Source organism: Cervus canadensis, chromosome 13 (assembly GCF_019320065.1).
Source record: "Cervus canadensis isolate Bull #8, Minnesota chromosome 13, ASM1932006v1, whole genome shotgun sequence".
Taxonomy (NCBI): domain Eukaryota; kingdom Metazoa; phylum Chordata; class Mammalia; order Artiodactyla; family Cervidae; genus Cervus; species Cervus canadensis.
The window spans coordinates 299,817-322,710 of record NC_057398.1 but is presented as its reverse complement, the minus strand read 5'-3'; the positions used below and the strand labels follow the sequence as shown (position 1 = coordinate 322,710).

At 55.8% G+C, this 22,894-nt stretch overlaps 1 protein-coding gene across 13 annotated transcripts in view; it reads right to left on the bottom strand.

The window, feature by feature from the left end:
• NAV1 (neuron navigator 1) overlaps positions 1-22,894 on the bottom strand; it is a 189,995-nt gene that overhangs the window by 40,799 nt on the left and 126,302 nt on the right. The window contains exon 1 of one of the 13 annotated variants that reach the window (XM_043485231.1): positions 12,181-12,447. The exons of the other annotated variants lie outside the window; for them this stretch is intronic. Within the exon in view, the coding sequence (XP_043341166.1) occupies positions 12,181-12,230 (50 nt within the window). The 5' untranslated portion in view covers positions 12,231-12,447. Of the gene's footprint in view, positions 1-12,180; positions 12,448-22,894 lie in introns of those variants that run through there. 13 annotated transcript variants of the gene reach the window in all.

Below are 22,894 nucleotides of genomic sequence, written 5' to 3'. Positions count from 1 at the left end.
GGGAGGGTGTGGTCAGAGACCCGTGTGCCCTTCACGTCCACCAAGAGGATCAGCTCAGGATAAATACAGAGCTGGTGACAGGACGGCGGCCTTCAGGGCACACACAGGCAATGTCATACGAATCCGCAACTGGCCTTCCTTTTCAGCAGCGGCACTGAGAAATCAATCCAGGGCAGAGGGTGAGCACCTGCGAGGAGCTGCCACCCTCCTGAGACCTCTGGGGAGGAGTCCCGCCGACAGCCGGCCGTGGACGAGGCAGGTTACTCTCGAGCAGGTCAGAGGCACGGTCACAGAAACTGCTGTCCCTTCACTGAATGTAAGGAAGAAACACCTGGGGGTAAAGGTGAAGCTGCTTCCCAGGTTCCAGGAACACTTGGATAGCGCCCATTTAGGTCACTTGCAGTTTTAAGTGGCTCTGGCTGGATTTCTTCACACCCGTAACGCCTGCAACTCATCTTCATGTCATATCCTCACTCAAATTCCAAAAGAAAAATGTCTGTCGTACATGCTGGCAGTGGCCAGAGCTGTAGGAGTCCAGGGTGGTAACAGCTTTCTCTCCACAAAGAATCAGCAGCTGAGGCCTCAAAGGAGCATCAGTGCATTGCCAGTGAGGCTTCTCAATTTGCTCCTGGGGGAGCTCATTGGATGCCTCTGTTGCCACCCTGATGTCATTATCTCAAAAGAAATGGTCTTGAGAAGGTAGGAGAATTTAAGGGCATGTTTCACAATGGGACGTTTGTTTATCTGTGTGGTTTTAATGATAAAGATTTTAGTTGTAGCAAAGCAGTCCACGTGTGAGTCAGGCTGCCTTGTGCAAAGCTGCTGTTCGCTTACTCAGCAGGCAGCAGGGGTCTGACCCAATAGGAGTTACGACCTGTGCCCACCTGGTAGACAGGACCGGCAGGACTCTTCACTGCTGGACACACATGCAGCAATGGACCAGAGCAAGGTCTGCAGCTGTACTGAAGATGCGAGGCTTTCTGGAAGACACCCTTAAATGATGCTACTGACCATCATGCCACCCAACACCAGAAACGCTGGAGCCCAGCATGACGGTCCCCTTCCGTCTGCAGAGTCGAGAAGTTACCAAGCTCACTCACTCACCTGCCTGTAACCTTCCTCACAGCTAAGCAGGTTCTCCACCTTCCCACCACCCAGTGCACTGTGGATGTCCAAAGAGCGACTCCAAAATGCTCACAGGTAAAAGCTGTCTTTAGCATGCTGCTTCGGAGAAGGCAATGGCAACCCACTCCAGTACTCTTGCCTGGAAAATCCCATGGACGGAGAAGCCTGGTAGGCTGCAGTCCATGGAATCGCTAGAAATCAGATATGGCTGAGCGACTTCACTTTCACTTTTCACTTTCATGCATTGGAGAAGGAACTGGCAACCCACTCCAGTATTCTTGCCTGGAGAATCCCAGGGACGGGAGCCTGGTGGGCTACTGTCTGTGGGGTCGCACAGAGTCGGACACAACTGAAGTGACTTAGCAGCAGCAGCAGCATGCTGCTTTCCTCCAGATCCACGGCACCTGCTTTCATCAGAAGGGCATGCCTTATACACTGTTTTCTAGTTGGGATGGATTTGTGCTCATCCATGCATATATTCTAACCTTAGTTTTCTTGTGAACATCACCAGATTGTGAAAACAATAGTTACCGTATGTCCAATATTTAAATACGTGTCTAACCACTGTCCTGGACACTTACATACATGCACAACCTCACTTAATATTCGTATCAGCCTGGACTAGGATATTATTTCCATTTTACCTGTAAGAGAGGGGAAAAGATTTAAGACCTGGAGAAGGGAATGCCTACCCACTCCAGCATTTGGCCTGGAGAATTCCATGGACAGAGGAGCCTGGCGGGCTGCAGCCCATGGAATCACACAGAGTCAGACACGACTGATCGACGAACACTTTCACTCTAAAGGTCACAAGCCTGCCCTTGGCCCCACAGCCTCCCTTAGTGTCACGATCTGTCTGACTAAAGACCTGTCATTAACCACTGAGAGAACAGAAATATTCCCATCAGGAGGGAGACAGCTCTAGTTAGGCGTGGTAGAACTAGCGAAGCTAAATTGGGCATTTGCTCAGATCACAGGGAGCTCTCTGGCGTGTCACTCTGCAGGGTGTGGTTTGGCAGCTTTCCAAATGATGTTCTGCTGCAGGGCAATGATCACTTACAAGCCTCCAGGGGACTTTTGCATAAAAAGATGGTCTCCAAGTCAAAGGCAATTTGTATCTGCTCTGCCGAGTTACTGAGGTCTGGAATGGAGAATCATGAAGAAATGGGGTTGGTCCTGGACCTCAAAAGGCCTGAAGACTCAAACAGAAAACTCCCGAGAGTGGTCTGCTTCTCAGGAACTGGACAAGGGCTTGAGCACACAGCAGGCCAGCCATCCCCACAGGCCCTTCCACGAGCGCACGTCGGCTCCCTTGGCACAGGCCAGTGGACAGCGTGCCCCTGCAAGTCGGTGGCACGGGGCTGGGACGGTGCAGGCAGCTCTCGACGACTCAGGTGCCTCGGCCTGGGTGGGAGGGCTTTCCGGAGCCCTGTCCACCTCCTTCCACATGGGATTCATCGAGAGCCCACGCGGCCTGAGTGTGAAGTCGTCTCCAGAATGGCACTGAGCAAAGGACTCTTTGTGGCGACAGGTGAAACTAAAATACCCCTGGTAGCAACGGCCTGGATGCTGGGCAAGGCCTACGGTGGACGCCGTGGGGACACCTGCCTTTAGTGTGGCCCTGGAGTGGCAGAGCCCTAACCGGGGGTCCGCAGGGTCTTCCTGTGTCAGCCTGGCTCCAGGACCAAGTCACATACTCCCCACCAAGAGCAGGTCAACCAGCCGGCCACTAACTCCACATCCGCAGCAACCTGCCCTGCCTGTCAACGGCACGGCGGCTGTTAACTGGTCTGCTTGCGGGGAGGCCTGTCTCCCTTCCGGTGTGTCCCTGTGGTGCACACTTTCCTGGCTTCTGTCTCTGGGAGGGTCTTTGGTTTCACAACAATCCCCTACATTCACCCACCAGAGGCCAACACTTACGTAGCCCTGTTTCCAAAGAGCCATCCTATGTGGAGTCTGCCCAGGACAGATCGAAAATGAGTCAGGAGCAGAATCGGCAAGGAAGTTACATGCAGTGCAGTTCAGATGTCTTCCAAGCACACCCGAAATGGAAGCCCAGGAGGCCCTTTCTGGCCAAGAGCGCTCAGCATTTGAGTTGAGGCCGCCCTGAGCGAGGACTCATGGAGGGCTCTTCTCTCCAATCCCAGGCAGTGGTCAAGCTGAAGGCCACCAGGTCTTCCTGTCAGACACCATGTGCTGGGATTCAATTAAACATGGGCCTTTTCCAATCACCCAGTTATGGGCTGAAATGTACATGGTGAAATTGCTTCTGCTTTCTCTATTTATGAAACATGCCGTATAGTCCCTCATCAACGTGTCCTCGAGGCTGGACTGCAGTACTTACAGCACTGTGGCTCCCAAAGAGACAGTCTTCTCCCTCGAGACAGCCACCTCTTAAATCCGTGAGTGCCGTTCATCTGGGAAGGCAGTCCTGGGCAGGCGACCAGAGAGCTTTCTTTGCCTGAGGGCATATGGGTCTCTAATCTGTTCTCAGACCCCAGGTCTGGGATGCTAGGCAAGGTACCTTTTAACTTGAGCCTCCCCCCTCACCTGACCCCCAACAACCCGTGCATTCTTTCCTAATGTAAAGATTTCCAATAGCAGCATAAAATGAGCAGTTAATAATAGGTCCCAACATGTAATTTACAGTGGTTTCCAAAAATAAAAGCTTCATGGGGGAAAAATCTGCAAGTTACCACTGTGAGGTAGACACGAGGGATGTTTCCTCACACCAAGGAAACCTGGGCGTCTGCACACAACTGGCAGGCAAGGACTCCAAACACAGTCCTTGGAAATGATTTTCTTGTGTAAACCAAACCCTAACTTTTCCCTCCCTCGCCACTCTGTCTCCTTCTCCTCAACCAACCTCACAATTAAGCACCCAAGGCCTGTTCCTCAGTGTTTCCTTACATTTCTAGAGAGCAAGAAGGGAAAAAAGGCGATGCTATAATCTGTTACCTTTCTCGCACTTTGTCTAAGGTGATGCCTGGAACCCCTTGTTTGCTTGCCAACCAGCCTATAATGCTTACGTCCTTGAAAACCAGCACTTGTTCAGGATTTAAAAGAGGTGCTCCTGAGAGGCCCTCCAGATTCGTGTGTTCTGACTGCTTCTCATCCCCTCACTAAGATTCTCCACTCTTAATCCTCCCAGGGAGGACTGGGCAGGTTTGTCCAAAGAAATCTGAGCATCCGGAAACCCCACTGACTAGAAAGCTCACTTGTCTCTTTAATCGAGGTCTTAAGGAAGGCCGAACTGTTGCCCCCACCACGAGGGGTCAGTGATCTGGCTGTGGTGGGCACTGTGGTTTTTATAGATGTCTCGCCTTTATCTCCAAATTAAGTGCCTTCTTATCAAGAGCCATTTAGTCCACGGACTGCTTACTCTCAGTGAAGCATCTTTGTTGAGGGTTCTGAAGATTTTCACTTCAGAGAGCAGGACAGCTGAATACCACTTTGTGTGGGTAGGTCAAAGGTCAGTCTCAGAGGAAAACCCAGCTAATGCATGTGAAAGACTCCAAGTTTTTAGGGAGAGTTTTCCATGCATGTGAAAGTAAGCCCATCTCTCACCTATGACAAAGCCCTGAACAAAAAGAATGAAAAGAAAAGGAATCTTAATTCTTAATCAGTAAGGAGATGAAACAAAGATCTTAGTTCAGAGAAACAAACCACAGGCAGGTGTTCAGGCAGGGTAGAGACATTCATTCCCTGCCCCAGGCACGACAGGCTACCCACTTAAGGACGAAGGATGAATGGAGGAAAAAATAACAGGGAACTGAAAAGATTTAAACTTCTCAAACCCTCACCTGCAAGTGCCAGAGGGAGCACGCACACAGTTCTGAAAGGCAGGTGTTCCACACAGTTCTTACAGAATCAGGTTTGAAGTATCCGCAGTATTTTGCAAATGTACGTACCCAGCCACTTTGGGAACTGGTTATAGCGTTCAACACCCTTGAGGATGATTCTCTGAGGCTGACTGCCATCATTCTGGAACAAATTCTCAAGCCATCACTCTCCACTCAGACATTCCATTCCCTCTGAACCACCGCCCGTGAGCCTCTCCACTGCAGTGGCCCTACTTCTCCTTCAAAGGGAAACTAGGAGGGGGAGTTTCACCCTGGGTTCCAGAACAAGTCAGTGGCAAAGCCAACACTGGATTTTTGGGTACTTCATCTCTTCACTTCAGCATCGAAACTGTTCTTCAACACTGTCTGGGTACAGAATGTACACTTACCCGTTCCTCCATCACGCCTCCTGCCACCTCATCTCCCCCAGGTCAAGAGGGACAGAAGTTTTCGTTCTCTAAAGGCACATATCTTAGGAAAAAATAACAGTCTTGAGAACACAGGAAATGACTGGCTATGAAATGACTTTGGGTATTAACATGCTTTTCTTGGGCAACTTGGAGTTGGAATCTCTGCTTTGAGGCTTTCTGACCAGTCTGGGGCTCTCTGCATAATCTTTAAAGAAGTTGAAAGAAGGAAGACTGAAATTAAAAGAGAAGTTAAAATCAAACTGGCTTGTATTTCTGGAGAAGGAGCCTTCAGGCGACAGACAGAACGAAAACATCCTGTTATCCTTCCCCTTCTGCTCTGACGCGGGACAGATCCAGAGTCACCGCATGTCTGGCCAGCAGCCCCTGCATGCTGTCCCCAAGGCCTGAGTGGAAGAACTTGGTCAATGCCCTGAGGGTCTTGCTGAGGGAGCCGAGCTCCCCTCCCCTCCCATACAACCCCTTGCCTGCACAGCCTCTGGGGCCACCGCTGTGCCCAGGCTTTTCATGCAGAGACTGCCGGACACAAGCACTTGGAAGATAATGCAAACATGAGGTGCCTCGTGGAGGACGAAGGGGATTTCCATAAGGCACAGGATGAGACTGGTCTCATTACACATCCCCTCTCTCTCAGTCCGTTTATAGGAGCTGGCCTGCTAACAGTGGACCAAGGAAAATGGAGGGAAATTCATCAATTAACATACAGCTCACTGTACTTTGAAGATAATTCTAAAACACATTCGAGCACTAAGAAGAGTGGTCTTAATGGGCTTTCCTCATTCAGGGGAGCCATCTTTGTAGGAAGAGGTTATTCACAAGTCCTCCCCAACAGCAGCTCGAGGCTGGCCCGAAAGGCAAAGTTGCTAAGCATGAAGCCCATGTTCGAGGGAACCCCTCTCCCGGGTCTGCCATGGGAGCTGAGTTCTGGGAGAACAATGCTCCAGGGACCAACTCTCAGGAGCAGCAGGCATGGACATTGAGCTGGGAACCCAGAGCCTGGAAATTGCAAGGATGTTTGTGAAAAAGTGGAACTGAAAGAGAGGAGCTCAAATGGGACAAACAGTATGAACTATGGGCACGGAACGCACACCGGACAGTCACTAGGAAGAAAGGGCCAAATGTCCAGAGGGTGACGGCGTGCCACGAGCCCGCCACGCCCATTGCCCTCCTGACAGCTGCTTCCCAATGGCTGTGAGTCTCTTCTCTTTCTGACCGCTTGCTTCTCACTGCAGATACTGGCATCCCAGTGTCAGAAGCCGGCACCCCACCCTATTACAAGTTAATCGTACCGCCACGGCCACTGAAGTAAGCTGTCTGTTGTTCTGTCTGCAGTGATCACAACGATGCCTGGCATACAGGAGGCAGTTTCAACAGGCGCTGGTGGAGAACTGACTTGCTTTATTCCATGTAGCCATTTGACCCTAAAGAGCTAGCGTGACAGAGCACTGGCCACCGGTATACTCGCTAACCTCAAATTCGCAGCCCATCCCTCCCTAGCCACCCTCTGGAACTACAGTCAATATCCTGTGATAAACCACAATGGAAAAGAGCGTGGAAAATAGTGCACATATGTATAACTGAGTAACTTCGCTGTGCAGCAGAAATTAACACAACACTGCCAATCAACTATATTTCAATACAGTAAAATTCAAAAAATACGATTTATCCACATCTGACCTGTTATATAAACTGTCTTGATGGGACCCTGCTGGCTATTTGTTGTCATCGTCCAAAGAACATTATTAATTCCACATACACATCACTTTTGAGTAAGAGACCCTGTCCGCAGGAACCTGTGGTTGGACACAGCCAGCATCACGCAGTGAATGACTGTTGGGGGAAAAGTAGAAACAGGCTGGAGAGCAGCTTCCCTGGAGGCTGAACTGACACACCACCAGCCCTTGCTTGCAGAGAGCGACCATTCCCCGAGGAAGCCCCAGTGTCCTCAAGCTTTCAGAAAGCACCAGGCTCCTTAACCAGACATCCCGCCCAGGGTGCAACGGGCAGAGGGACCAGCCAGAACTGTGTCCGAACTTCTGCTTCACCAACCTACAACCTGGGATAGGCACGTCTGTCCACCACCCTCACCCCAAACTCACCCCCAGCTCCCCAGTGGTCATGTCATCAGCAGCCTTTTGAGGTCGTCATGCAGAGTAAACACAGAAAAAGTGCGGCCCCAGCTCGGTGCAGGGCAGGGAAGTCAGATACAGGGCTTCCCTCCCATCTCCTCTTTTGAATGAGCCCCCTGCTACTCAAACGGCCCCAGCAGCAACACATCTAGGAGAAAAGTCCCCCCAGGAGGCAACTGGCACTTGCTGCAGCCTCCGTGCGTGCACGGCCGCAGTGAGCATCCCCGACTGCACTGACAGGACAGCTGGGTTGCCGAGCATGCGCACACGTGCTCGTGGCGGGTCTGGGGAGGTGCTGCGACGTTCTTTCGTCTCAGTGTTTTCCTGTAGTTTCTGCATCCTCCACGGGGCAGCATCACCTGACTGCTTTGAGGGCGAGGGTGAGGGGCTCTGTTCCTCCAGCCATGAACGTGGTTTGAGGTGACACTGGATCCCGTCCAGAGGAAACAGCAGGTTGTGCTACTAGATCAGAGGCTTTCAGGCAGGGCTCTTGGTGCAGCTGAACATGCAAGGATGGACAGAGCTGTCTGTCTCACACTAGGAGCCTGTGTGACGGTGGACATCCCGGGGAGGGTGGGTCTGGGCAGAGAAGCCGGTAGATGGCACAGAGCCTCCCACCAAGGAAAATCTCCTCCCTGTCTCCTCAGAGGAGCTCATGTTCATTTGGGAAACTCTGACTTTATCGTCAAGGCCCAGGGAAGATGCCGCCTTCGCCATGAAGTCCTCCCGCCCTGTCTGCTTCCCGGTACCACAGGTACGTCCACTTCCTCCTGCACGACTGCCTCTCATGTGTCTTGAAATTCTCAATGCTGTGTACATGTGTCTGCTGACATTTTTAAAAACTAACTTATTTGACTGCTGGGTCTCTGTTGCTGCGCTAGGGCTTTCTCTAGTTGCTGCGAGTCGGGGGCTACTCTGTTGTGGCAAACGGGATTCTCACTGTGGCGGCTTCTCTCGTCTCAGAGCACAGGCCCTAGAGCCCCAGCTCAGGAGCTGGCACACGGCACGTGGGATCGTCCCGACCCAGGGATCTAACCCATGCCCTGGACTGCAAGGCTGATTCTTAACCAATGGAGCACCAGGGAAGTCCTGTCTGCTGACTGTTGCTTGTCTGCTCTGCAAGACTCCAAGCTTGCTGAGGGCAGGGACTGTCCACCACTGTGTCCCCAACTCCCACATCGGGGGTGCTCACGACACAGCTGAACAGATGGAGAAGCGCCAGCTCGGTGGGGGTCTGCATTCCTCCAGCACCTAGCATGCTGTGGGCCCAAAGTATCACACGGTAGAGACTGAACAAATACATGCTGGTATTTTTAAAGGTTGCGTTTTTTCAGGTGGTCTTTGTAATTTGCCGTCAAAAAACAGGATGTATAATATACTTCCATAATTAGCATAGAATTTGGGCTAAACAGAAGTCTGAAAATGGACCATTAAGAATTTACGTAAAGATCTAAGACATACTCTAAGCGGAGAGCTGTGTAGTCTGTCACACTGACGGGCACGTTCATCCGGGCCCTAGCAGGATGGCAGGGAAGGATGCCGAGGGAACGGGCGGCCTGGAGAATCGAGGAGGGACCTCGGCTATGTGACATCACCCGTGAAGCCTCCGTGTTGAAAGCACTCTGCTCTTTTGTGCCTGTAATCCGTTTTTTAAGTTTGTATTGGAGTATAACTGATGCACAATGTTGCATTCCTTTCAGGGGTACAGTGAAGTGCATTGGTTACACACGGACATGTAGACACTTTTTTGGGAAGCTCTTCCCAGAAAGCACTCCGCCCTTCGCACCCTCTCACCATCGTCCCCACACCCTGGGAGCTCGAGGACACTGAGGCAAGTGGCCGAGCAGCTAAGGTCACAGAGGGATCTGTGGTGGAGCCAGGGTCCGAGTCGGGCCTCACGCCGAGTCCAGGCTCTTCCCTCACACCCGTGAGCGGTCGGCCAGTCCTCGACCTCGTGAGGTCATGACTGTCCTCGGCTCCTGCTGCGTCGGTGTGGCAGGTCCCCTGGGCCTGGGTTAGGGTCCAGGAGAACAGCTACCGGGAGCAGGCTCAAAGGCTGGCTGCGGCGGCGCACAGGCCCTCGGGCGCTCCTGGGCACGCTCACTGGGCCTCCCTGTGCCCGGCGTCTCCATCCGTGAAACAGGCACTTTCGGGGCCTGCTCTGGGGACTACGCCAGCAGGTGTTGACAGAGCCCTGGGCACAGGCGTTGTCGTGGTGCGTCCTGTGACCGCCAGAGAGGCGGCCGGCCCGGCCGTGGGCACAGGCGCCCGCCACACTCAGCGTCCTCACGGGCGTGTCCTGCCCTGTGCTCTCTCCTGCCTCCAAGCAGGGTGCTGGGCTCCGCAGGGCGAGGGGCTGCCGGCACGCGTGGCCTGCCCATGGCGTGCGTGCCCAGCCCTGGAAGCTCTCTAACTGGACGCAGCTGCTGGCTCTGACGTTCCCTCACAGGGGCTGTCCCCGTGCTGGGCCCACACCTGTGGCCCTGGGGTCTCCATGAGCCGGCCCTACTCCCAAGGGACCCCAGGCTCCAGCTCAGGGTCTCTCCCAGGAGGGAGTCCAGGAGAGCTGAATGGGACAACCACCTGCATTCAGGGTTTCCAGCTTGGGAGATACTGAAGGACAAGGTTTGCCGGAGCAGGAGAAGGGGGCGTCTCCAGGAGCGACCCTAACACTTAAGACGAGAGAGGATGGGGCTGATGGAGAAGCCTCCCCCAGGACACAGCCACCCAGGGCACCTGGGGAGGGAACGCCCAGGGCTGGCCATGGGTTGCTGGGGGCCACTCCGCCCCAGCTGTCTCTTTCAGGGCTCCCTGAACCTGCAGGGAAAGTGTCTCTTCAATGCCTGTTGTTCCCAACCAAACACCATTACAAGGCAGGTTCTGAGCAGCCCCCTTCTGAGCCAAGGCCTGGGCCAAGCCTCCCTTGGTGGATGAAAGCCAAGGCAGTTAAAGTTTATGTCTGAACTCCGGCAATTCTCGGACTGACCTCCAGTTTATGACATCCCGTCTCTCCTTCCCTACTAGCTACAACCCCCGCCTCTGCCCAGGAAGTCTCAGGCCTGGGTGAAAAGGAAACCACAGGCCAGCCCAGGCCTAGCCCAGCAGGCAGCAGGCAGGCAGAGGTGTAACTAGACCTGCTCCTCCGCCTCTGAGGCCACAGCAAACAGGGCCCGCCCCACCTGCCACACCTGCCCAGAAGTCTGTTCCGGTAAGAAGCCAGGTGAGCATGGACAGTTGCGGCTCCAGTACTGAGCTCCCTGGACAGAACCTGGGTCTCCGGGGTGGGGGTGAGGTGGGCAGAGGGAGCGGAGAGGACTCCAAGTCTATGCACCATGGGGTGACCCCCATGTCACCTGTGCAGTCACCGAGCAGAGGCCGGCTGCCAGTAGAAGGAGAGACGCGTTCAGGGAAAGGATGCCAGGGCCAACTAACAGAGTTCCACTTTCTCCATCATGGAGAGGGCAGCGGGGAACCTAAGGGTAGAACCAGGGCAATTATAACTTCCTCAGACAGAGCCCTGTGGACCTGAAGTGGGTAAAAGCTGTAAGGCAGTGGCAGAGGCTGGGGCGGTTAGGAAGGGACCCTCCCTCTGCCTTCTTCAGGGTCAGAGATTCAGCACTCAGCCAAGGATCTCCGCAGAAGTAGAAATCCCCACGGGTCCCTGAATAGACCTCTGTTGTCTGGAGTCTTCTCTGTTACTGAATTGGCTGCTATTGCGACACCCCGCCCCCACCGATCAGCTTAGCAAAGTGACCCCACGCGACCCCAGGTGGAGGGGGCAGGACAGGCTTCTGAGGGGCTCTGGGCGCTGGAGATGCCCCACCCGGGCCTTGCCACCCGTCTGCTCCACCCGGAGCCTGTGTGGGCAGAGCGACCTGGAGGTTCAGACAGGGACCGGAGGGGAAGGAGGGGCAGTCGCCGAGGGCAATCTGGGCCGAGGGCGGGGCTGGGGGCGGAGTGGTCCCAGCAAGGGGCGTCGGCCTCCCATTCAACTCTAATCTCCAACTTCCTTCAGCTCCGAAGGCGGAGGAGGGGAAGGTGTCCGCGGTCTGGGAAGCTCCCAGAAAAAGCAGGAAGCATCAGCACGCTTCCTCAGGCGGCAGGACCCCTTAGCCCTCTCAGAAGCGTGGTTTCCAAGTGGGCTGGGGTCCCGGGGCTGCAGCCCTCACCTTCCAGGGCCGAGCGGTCCCCCGGAGCGCATCTCCCGGTCGCCCGGCTCTCACCTCTCCCGAAGGGGTCCAGCCGGCTGCGGGGTCACGCGTGCAACCCCGCCCCCACCTCGGGTCTCAGCCCGCACCTCCACCACCTCCCCTCAGCCCAAGGGACCCCCAGAGCTTCCGGGGCCGAGATCGAAGCCCCCCTTCTCCCACTGCCCAGCTCCCAGCGAACTGCAGGAGCCCCGCAAGTCCGGTCCAGTCGTGCTACGTACGGTCCCACTCTGACCGGTCCCAGGGCCGCACGCCCGGCCTCCCTCCCCTCCCGAGAGCCCTCCGCACGCGCACCTCCACCCCGGGGGCAACAGGCCAAACGCTCCGGAGCCAGGGGCCCAGGTGGCGCTGCCGTCCTTCCGATCGGAGCCGCGAGGGTGGCCAGGACGCCCTCCCGGAGGACCTCAGCCCACGCCCGCGGGGCCGCGTTGCGAGCCGGGGCGCTTACCTGCGGGGAAACTTGGTCCTGCCCGCCCGGGGCGGCGGCAGCTGCAGCATCTTCCCGGCGTGGCGGCTCGCGGCCGGCACCCAGCGGGGACAGCGCGTCGCCCGGCGGGCAGCCGAGGTCTGAGCGCGGCCACGCGGACCGCTAGGGACCCGGCCCGGCCCGCGCCCTCTTCCCCCGCCCGTCCGCCTCGCGGCTCCGGCGGCACTTAAAGCGACAGAGCCCCATTTCCTGTCGCCGCCTCGGGTCCCGAGCCCCGGCTGCGGGCGGGCCCTTTAATGCCCGGAGCAGGTAGACAAAGAGCCGCGGCGGCGCGACAGTTCAGGGGCCCGGGTCCGAGAGTGGCCCGGGGGCTGGGGTCGCGGCGGCCACTGAGGCGGTCGCGGTCACACCCCCCAGGGCCCCTCACGCCGGCTGCGGGTCACACCCCCCAGGCCCCCCCCACGCCGGCTGTGGGTCACACCCCCCAGGCCCCCCCCACGCCGGCTGCGGGTCACACCCCCCAGGGCCCCTCACGCCGGCTGCGGGTCACACCCCCCAGGCCCCCCTCACGCCGGCTGCGGGTCACACCCCAAGGCCCTCGCCGCGATGCGGGTCCACCCCCAGGCCCCCCCAACGCCGGTGTGGGTCAGCACCCCCAGGCCCTCCCACGCCGGCTGTTGGGTCACACCCCCAGGCCCCCCCCACGCCGGGCTTAGGGTCACACCCCCTACAGGTCCCCACCGCGGCTGTGGGTTCAAACTCACCAGGCCCCCCCCACGTCCGGCTGAGGTCACGCCCCGCAGGCTCCCACCACGCCGGCCTGTGGTCACACCCCCCAGGCCCACTGCCGGCTGCGGGTCACACCCCGGCCCCCCCAAACGCCGGCTGTGGGTCACACCCCAGGCCCCCCAACGCCGGCTGTGGGTCACACCCCCAGGCCCCCCCCCCCACGCCAGCTGCGGGTCACAAGTCTTCCGTCCCCACCAGGAGGATGGCAGTGGGTAAATCCCGGCTCTTCCTGGAACTCTGCTGGCAGAGGGGTGCACAGGAGGGCACTGGGTCTGGAACCTGGACCCTCCCCAAAGGGCTTTCTCCAAATCCCCTCCCTGACTCTTTCCAAGCTTTTAAATCAGTTCCAATAAGAGTACAGCACCTGAAACAAGGTCTGCAGATATTACAGTGAAAAAGAGGAAACAGTTTTCTTTTTTCTCTAGCCCTTTTCTGAGTTCCTTTTTTACTTTAACTGTTCTTGACCTATAGTTGGTAATGGAGACTAAGCTGATATGTAAATTATATCTTGTACCTTTGTTATGTTCAGTCGTTCAGGTGTGTCCAACTCTTTGTGACCCCATGGACTGCACCACACTAGGATTCCCTGTCCTTCACCATCTCCCAGAGTTTGCTCAAACTCATATCCATGAGTTGATGATGCCATCCAACCATCTTCTACCATCCCCTTCTCCTCCTGTCCTCAATGTTTCCCAGCATCAGTCTTTTCCAATGAGTTGGCTCTTTGCCTCAGGTGGCCAAAGGATTAGAGCTTCAGCTTCAGTATCAGTTCTTCCAGTGAATATTCAGAATTGATTTCCTTTAAGATTGACTGGGTTAATCTCTTTGCAGTCCAAGACACTCTAAAGAGTCTTCAACACCACATTTTTAAGATATCAATTCTTCGGTGCTCAGCCTTTTTTATTGTCCAGCTGTCACATCAGTATATGACTACTGGAAACGCCATCAGTTCAGTTTGGTCACCCAGTCATGTCTGACTCTTTGTGACCTGATGGACTGCAGCATGCCAGGCCTCCCTGTCCATCACCAACTCCCGGAGCTTGCTCAAACTCATGTCCATCAGGTCGGTGATACCATCCAACCATCTCATCCTCTGTCCTCCCCTTCTCCTACTGTCTATAATCTTTCCCTGGTTCAGGGTCTTTTCCAATGAGTCAGTTCCTCCAATCAGGTGGCCAAAGTATTGGAGTTTCAGCATCAGTCCTTCCAATGAATATTCAGGACTGATTTCCTTTAGGATGGACTGGTTGGATCTCCTTGCAGTCTAAGGGACTCTCAAGACTCTTCTCCAACACCACAGTTCAAAAGCATCAATTCTTTGGCACTCAGCTTTCTTTATGGTCCAACTCTCACATCCATACATGACTACTGGAAAAACCATAGCTTTGACTAGACGGACCTTTGTCAACAAAGTTTCTTTCAAGGAGCAAGCATCTTTTAATCTCATGGCTGTAGTCACTATCTGCAGTGATTCTGGAGCCCCCCAAAATAAAGTCTCTCAGTTTCCATTGTTTCCCAACTATCTGCCATGAAGTGATGGGACCTGATGCCATGATCTTCGTTTTTTGAATGTTGAGGTTCAAACCAGCTTTTTCACTCTTCTCTTTCACTTTCATCAAGAGGCTCTTTAGAATAGCATTGAAACATGTATATTATCATATGTGAAATAGATCACCAGTCCAGGTTCAATGCATTAGACAGGGTGCTCAGGGCTGGTGTACTGGGACGACCCTGAGGGATGGGATGGGGAGGGAAGTGGGAGGGGGGTTCAGGATGGGGAACACATTGACACCCATGGCTGATTCATGTCAATGTATGGCAAAAACCACTACAATATTGTAAAGTAATTAGCCTCCAATTAAAATAAATAAATTAATTAAAAAAAATTTTTAAAAAGAGGCTCTTTAGTTCTTCTTTGCTTTCTGCCATAAGGATGGTGTCATCTGCTTATTTGAAGTTATTGATATTTCTCCCGGCAATCTTGATTCCAGCTTGTGCTTTATCCAGCCCAGCATTTCTCATGATGTACTCTGCATATAAGTTTAATAAGCAGGGTGACAATATACAATACAGCCTTAACATACTCCTTTCCCAATTTGAAACCAGTCCGTTGTTCCATAAACCGATTCTAACTGTTGCTTGTTGACCAACATACAGATTTCTCAGGAGGCAGGTCAGGTGGTCTGGTATTCCCATCTCTTGAAGAATTTTCCGCCATTTGTTGTGATCCACACAAAGGCTTTGGTGTAGTCAATGAAGCAGAAGTAGATGTTCTTCTGGAATTCTCTTGCTTTTTCTATGATCCACCAGATATTGGCAATTTGATCTCCGGTTCCTCTGCGTTTTCTAAATCCATCTTGAACATCTGCAAGTTCATGGTTTATGTACTGTTGAAGCCTGGCTTGGAGAATTTTGAGCATTACTTTGCTAGTGTGTGAGATGAGTGCAATTGTGCGGTAGTTTGAACATTCTTTGGCATTGCCTTTCTTTGGGATTGGAATGAAAACTGACCTTTTTCCAGTCCTGTGGTCACTGCTGAGTTTTCCAAATGTGCTGGCATACTGACTGCAGCACTTTAACAGAAGAACCTTTGTAGGCAAAGTAACGTCTCTGCTTTTTAAAACACTGTCTAGGTTTCTTATTGCCTAGACAGCATACCTATCGCCCTCAAGCTCTGCCTGACCTCCATTCTGCACCTGTTATATTTAACTCTGCTAATCACATCCTGTGTTTATAGCACTGTCTTTGCAGACCACCCCTTGTAGCTCTTCTTCCCTTTTTTTTTTTTTTTCCTTACAGAAAGGAGGCCACAGTAAAATTCACCAAAGACAATGGACCCAACTACTGGGCTACCTGATGCTGGCCTAGAAGTATTTATGAAACAATGCAAGAGGAAGAATACAAGATCCTTACACCTTTGTTCCTAATGACCCACCCCTGACTGCGAGCCCTCATCTAGATAATCTCCCAGATTCCTCATGGAGGGGGGCACCTTTCTTGAAGCATGAGCCTGCTGTGTCTTAGCTGAGGATTAAAGCCACCTTTCTATTTTCTCCAAACTCTGTATTTTTTTATTCAGCTTTGGTGGGCAGAGAAAGTCAAAATTTTTAGCAGCATCACAGAGGATGCTGAGGGGGTGAAGGGCACCCCGAGTGCAAGTGCCAGAGGCCGCTCAGGAGAGTGCAGGGTGGGTGACCACAAAGGGGGGGGGTCTCGCTTCCTCCAGCACGGGGTTGGGGGACAGGGAGGCATGCGTATTGGGGTTGACTGTGGGGAGAAAGAACAGCTCACACCTTGCAAGCGTCTGCGCCTTCATGGTGTGGGGGGGGGGGGCATTTTCAGTTGACAGATCAGGAAGAAAAGGATCACAAGATGTGAAGATTTTCATGCAGAGTGAGAATTCCTGCAGGGGATTCCTGGTAACTTAACTCTGGTGGTGAGGGAGGAGGGGATGCACCCCAACCCCTGCTTCTGAGAGGCGCCGAGTGTGGAAGGTAAAGTGTGTCCCAACCCCAGAGTGACCTGAGCAAACAGGGAAGCCCGTGTCTTAGAAACGGACAGGTTATATCCTCAATTTCTTAAATCAACAGAGACAGCACCAGCAATGATGCTTTTTTAAAGCCCCAAGGGACTGAGTTAAGATGACGGAGAACCAGAGCAGCTGTACCTCTGGGTCTGAGCCGCTCAGGTGACAGCCGTGCAGAGACCTGGGCCAGTGCTCCGGAGGCCCCTCACCTCCTGGCCTGTGGCTTTACGGTGTTAGGGCTTCCCTGATGGCTCAGATGGTAAAGACTGCCGGCAATGCAGGAGACAGGGTTAGATTCCTAGGTTGGGAAGATCCCCTGGAGGAGGGCGTGGCAACCCACTTCAGTATTCCTGCCTGGAGAATCCCATGGCCAGAGGAGTATGGCAGGCTACAGTCCATGGAGTCGCAGAGTTGGACTCGACTGAGTGAGCGCACACAGGGCCGAGGAGCCCTTCCCCACTTCCCACCCTCAGGGAGGTATGGGCGGGCTGTGAGACCGAGGATCGGACCTGAGTGCCCAGGCCTCTCACCCAGGGCTGCAGCTCTACTGCCCGAGCAGTGGAGAGCTCGCCGAGGGGACTGTCCCAGGTCCCTGAACAGTCCTCCTGGAAGGGGGCTATTTCTGAGGGTGCAGACACTGGTCACGTTTTCCAGATACGCTTTGTGTCCAAGGGGGAGTCAGGGGCTGCAGGGAGCCCAGCACCAAGCCCTCAGGCCCCCAGCATGCGGGGGGCGGGTTCACTCCCTTAACTCTCCGGGGGGGGGTCTGGATGGTGAGATTTAGAAAAGGACCAGCAGGTGCCAGGCTGAGTGGCTCTGGGGGGATCACAACAAGGCAGGCTCTGCAGCAGCATCGCCCACCTCACTTGGGGCCCGGTGTCCCCGGGGGCAGACTCCAGCCGGCACCCCACCTTCACCCCCACCCTAAATAGAGGGTGAGGGGGATGGATCTTCCGTGCTGGGCCGGCCTGGGTCATCTGGGAACAGCTTAGGGGAGTGCACCAAGAGGGTTCCTCTTGAGCCTCGGCCAGGCAGCGTGGAATGCCACCAGCAGGGGACGTTTTCCTCCAGGCCTTTCCTCCTCCACGCTTCCTGGCAGAGCCTGGGGTTACCTGGAGGGCGGGAAGTTTCTGTGCAGGGAACTCAGTGGTCACTCTCCCCACCCAGTGACGCCCCTCAAGCCCAGAGCCGTGAGCTTCGCCCCACCTCCACCTCTGCCGCCCACCCCCCAATGACTCCCCTCAAGCGCTCCCACCTCAGCCACCCCCCTCCCCTGGCCCTCCGCAGCCGCTGCATTTCACCCCCACGGCCATGGGGGGCTGAACAGAAACAGCAAGTCAGCCAGCTGCTCAGCCTGGGGATGGGTCGCAGCTCTCTGAGCCCCTCTTCCCCAGGAGGACTGTGGGCTAGAGCAGGGGTCTGCAGCCTCCAGGATCTAATGCCTGACGGCCTGAGGCGGAGCTGGTGTAACAGGGACAGAAATAAAGTGCACAGTACACGGAATGTGCTCGACTCATCCTGAAACCACCCCCACCTTCCGCCCGTCTGTGGACAAACCTGTTTGCCACAGAACTGGTCCCCGGTGCCAAAAGGTTGGGGCCCGCTGGGCTGGGGGACCTGTAACCCCTCCTCCTTGGGCCTGGTTCCTGCCAGAACCCAACAGAAGAGCGCCCACTGTCCTCTTCAAGGGGGAAGGTGTGCTGCACAAGGGGCCACCTCCTCGCCGTGACGCCCCCTCCTGCGGCAGAGGCCTGGGAGGACCTCTCCCTGCAGGCTTGGCTCCGTAAGCAATGAGCCTGCAGATTAGCATCTGCTCTTCTGCCCGTGGGTCACTGGGGCTTTGGTCACTTAGGGTGACTGGACACAAGAGCTGTCTGGGGTCTTTCATGAAGACAGGAGTCACGGTCTCCTTGTCAGCACCCGACCTCGCCCACTGTGGGGGACGGCGGCACACCTGCCTTGAGCACTGGGGGGGCCCACAGGTGCGACAGAGCTCTGCTTTCCGGGTTCCAGGCCAGCGGGGTGGGGGGGGAGGGTGGCGGCGAGACACCTGCTGACAGGGAGGCGCTTTTCCAGAAAAAAAACCCAGCCGCAGAGGAAAGGACCCAACTGCCTCCTCCTCAAAGAGCCCTCGGGAGCCAGGCTCCTGGGTCCTCGGTGCACTTTCTGTCTCAGGTCAGGGAGGCCTGGGCTCTGGGGCCATGCACGACCCTGAGAGCTCTCCACCCGGCACCTAGCGGGCTGTCCCGGCCCCCATCCCCTCCAGGCCCCCTGGGGGGACGTTCTCTGCCCACTCCTACCCCGGGGGCAGCTTCTCTGCCTGCTCTTGTCCTCGTGGGGAGGGCCAGGGGGCTTGAGAAGGGCAAGCGAGCTGCTCAGGGCCCTCCCGCAGACCAGGCCACCAGGCTCGGAGGGAAGAGGGGACGAAGGGCAGCCGTGATGGGCCTGGAGTCGGCAGCCCTGGACCAGGCCGAGACATCCCCGCAGCGGCAAACGAGCCAGCTGGGGGCGAGGGTCTGCTCCCAGCTGTGTGCTGCTCCCCAAATATTTACACAACCTCTGAGGAGGCCGGCCATCCCGCCACCCCACAGCTGGGAGAGGCGGCGTCCTGCCAGAGCACACACAGTGGGTGATTGTTTCACGTCCTCCCAAACATCAGCATCTCTGTGGCTCTAAGAGCGCAGGATGGATGGGGCGGTGGGGATGGAGCCAGCAGGAGCTGCCCCCTGAAGGCCTGCAGACCCTCAGCTGCCCAGGCAGATGCAATGCGAGTGTGTGTGAGTGTGTGTAAATGTATGTGTGTGTGCATGTGTGCACAAGATAGTGCATGTGTTTATGTGAATGTGAGTGTGCACACGTGTGTGAGGGTGCATGCATGCACGTGACAGTGTGTGAGTGTGTGTGCATGTGACAGTGTGTGTGTGAGTGTGTGTGAGTGTGCACACGTGTGTGTGCACGCATGCATGTGACAGTGTGTGTGTGAGTGTGTGTGAGTGTGCACACGTGTGTGTGCACGCATGCATGTGACAGTGTGTGTGTGAGTGTGTGTGAGTGTGCACGTGTGTGTGCACGCATGCATGTGACAGTGTGTGTGAGTGTGCACACGTGTGTGTGAGTGTGCACACGTGTGTGTGCACGCATGCATGTGACAGTGTGTGTGTGAGTGTGTGTGCACACGTGTGTGTGCACGCATGCATGTGACAGTGTGTGTGTGTGTGCACACGTGTGTGTGCACGCATGCATGTGACAGTGTGTGTGTGAGTGTGTGTGAGTGTGTATACCAGTGTGAGATCCCTGAGGACAGAGCACTGGTTTCAGGACGACAGAAGCTCCCGCTGCCCCAGGTTCCCCATTACTGAGCTGTCTCTCCAATCTCACCCAGGCCGAGAAGGTGCTGGAAATGCCTGTCTCCTTTCACCCCAAGCCCTGCTCACCACCTCTGCCTCCTCCCTTGCCCCTGCTCCAGCCAAGTGACCCCCGCAGCTTCCGTCCCCACCCCCTCACAGACCCTCTGCAATACAAGACAGATCAGGTGGCTCCTCCACTGGGAGCCTGCCTGTGGCTGCCCCCCACCTGCACACTGGCCCCTGGCTCCCCCAACCTCATTTCTGACCATAGTCTGTCCTGTTTAATTTGCTTCAGCCACGCTGACCTCCCTGCAGTCCCTGAACACGTGCTCACTCTTGCCCCAGGGCCTTTGCACATGCTCTTCTGGACAGCATTTTCTGGACAGTTTTCCCTGACATGCTCTCCAGCAGCCCGAGTTCCTCACTCTGCGCCTCACCCTGCTTCATCTCCCCCACGGTGCACAGGACCGCCTGACCTACCAGGATCCCCTCCTGGCTTGTTTGCCATCTCTCTTTTGTGCACGAGTTTAAGAATGATGACTTCTCCCTGCTGTATCCACCAAGTACCTCACTGACCGTGTGAACAAGCAGCTTGTGGAGGGCCATGTCACCCCTTTCCTTTCAGATGGTGAGGCTAGGTCATCATCCAGGGTCATGCAGGCAGTAGCGACAATCTGAGAAGAAATCGGGGTGGGAGGCCTCCAGAAGTTACCGCCGACGTCGCCAGACTCCCAAGAACAGGAAAGTAACCACAGGAACCGGGGGAGACACGAGGGACAGGACAGCTGTGGCCGCTCAGACCGCGGGGCTGACTGCTCAGAGCTGGGAAGGGCGGGAGCTCACAAGGGAACCTACGGGTAAGGCTGAGCACAGGCTCGGGGTGGCCGTGGGGGCTCATGGCTCAGAGGGGCAGTGATGGGGCGGCTGGCCCTCCTCTTCTAACGACACTCGGTAGAAAGCCCGTGTTCTGGAAGCCTCTGCTGCCACAAGTCCCACACCCGGGTCTGTCTGCGTGGCTGCACCCACAGAGATGGTGTCACTCCCGAATGGCCCCCGGTCATCAGACCCACAAGGGCTCAGCCAGAAGCCAGATGAGGAGGCTGAGAGATGGAAAGCACGGCCAGTGAGAAAGGGGCCAAGAGACGGGCTTGATGGGGCCAGGGGAGCAGTCAGGAGAGGAGGGCAGCAGCTCCAGTGGGTCTGCGTCCCTGCCTCTGGCAGGAGAGACCGCATGAGGAAGATGGCACAAGGCACAAGGAAGACCTCCTTCATGCGAGCCAGCCAAGGCGGGCAGGGCGGCAGGCTGTGAGACCCCGGTCCCTGCCGCTCTCTGGACTGGACAGGCCCCTGCACCCCTCGGACGCTCCCTGGCCTGTCTGGGTGCCGTCCCCTTCCCCGGCCAGCTGTGCCTGTGAGCACACAGCCTCTTTGTGTCCGGCCCCGCACACTGCGTCTAGACGGCTCTCACCCCCGTCCCCGGCTACGCGGCATGCAGGCACCAGCCCCGGCCTCGGCCTGTCCACCTGTCCTCCGAGTCCTGTCCCGTGTGTTCACAGGTGCCAGTCCATCTCTGCACAGCCGCCTGCCTGAAGTCTCTGGACCTGGCTCGTTCTGCCTGTCTTTCAAACCCAGACCTTAATGCATCTGCCTGCGCTGGTCCATCATCCCTGATACACGGCCGAGAGCCCCTGGGGGCAGCCCATTCATGGCTCCGCAGGTGAGTGCCCGGCCTGGCTGGCTGGCCCTCCTTCAGCTGCCATGAATGGTCCTTTGTTGCCTGGCCAGAGACATCTGATAGCCCGGAGACCAGAGGGACCCGTCTCTAGCATCCTGGGACAGCCCGGCCTCTGAGTCCTAGTCAGCAGAGCTGGATGCACAGGGCGGGCGCTCCTCTGCCCTGAGCTCCCCCACTGCGGTTGCTCTGTGGTTGCAAAGCGCAATTCTGTCCTTGCAGACGGAGCAGTCGCTCAGAGGCATTGAGGAAGCCTCCCACAATGACCCCTTGGCCAGGCAATGGCACGCCTGCTGGTGCCTGGGGAGCTCTGACTGCAGCAGCAGGAAGGCCTGTGGTCGCTGCTGCCAAGCTTAGGGCCCCAGAACGGTGCACGGAGGGCAGAGGTCCTCAGGGGCAGAGGGAGGTGGTGGGTGAGCCAGAACTGGCAGGGGACCGTGGGGTGGGGAGGGGTGTGTGCCTCAGAGGCCCGGTTCTGCTCTGGTGCACCCGCTTTCAAGCTGGGAGCTCCTGGCAAGCCAGCGAGGCTGAGTCCCAGTCTCCTCTCTTCTGACCTGGGAAGCTGGTTAGCATTAGTCCTTCAGTCATGTCTGACTCTGCGACCCCATGGACTGTAGCCCGCCAGGCTCCTCTGTCCATGGGATTCTCCAGGCAAGAATACTGGACTGGGTTGCCATGACCTCCTCCAGGGGATCTTCCCGACCCAGGGATCGAGCCCAGGTCTTCTGCAGTCAGATTTTCTTTACCGTCTGAGCCATCAGAGAAGCCTAAAATTAGGGTAAAGAATACCTAATTCACAGAGTCATTAAGATTAAATAAGACAGTGTTTTGTAAACTGCACATGCTATGCAATTGTTAAAGAATTATAAAAGAGCACAAGTTACTTCAGTAAAAATTATACACACAAGTTACAGGAAGCCCCAGCGTCGAACAGCATCATGGTGCAATGGGGTAAATTTGGAGAGGCTTCAGGTGAGAGGTGTGCCCGAAAAAGACGGTGAGCGGCCAGGTGTCACCCCCTCAGGAAGGGGAGCCCCCTCTGCAGATGGCCTTCAGACCTTCATGGCTTCTGTTCTCTAGGGGCTGACCAGGAAGAGGGAGGGAGGTACCATTTGCTGAGCGCCTGCTGTTTACCAAGCATATTATTACAACACATTCCATAACATCCTCACTGCAACGCTATTCTTGTTTGACCATCCCCACGAGAATGGACGGCAGACTTCCCAAAGCCTCAGAGATGGGGTCTGAACCTCCTCCTAACTTGGGCCCCTTCTGTAATACCAGACAGCACGGATTGTCCAGGCACTCTGCGAGCCCTGTGAGCTCATCCCAGAGCAGAAG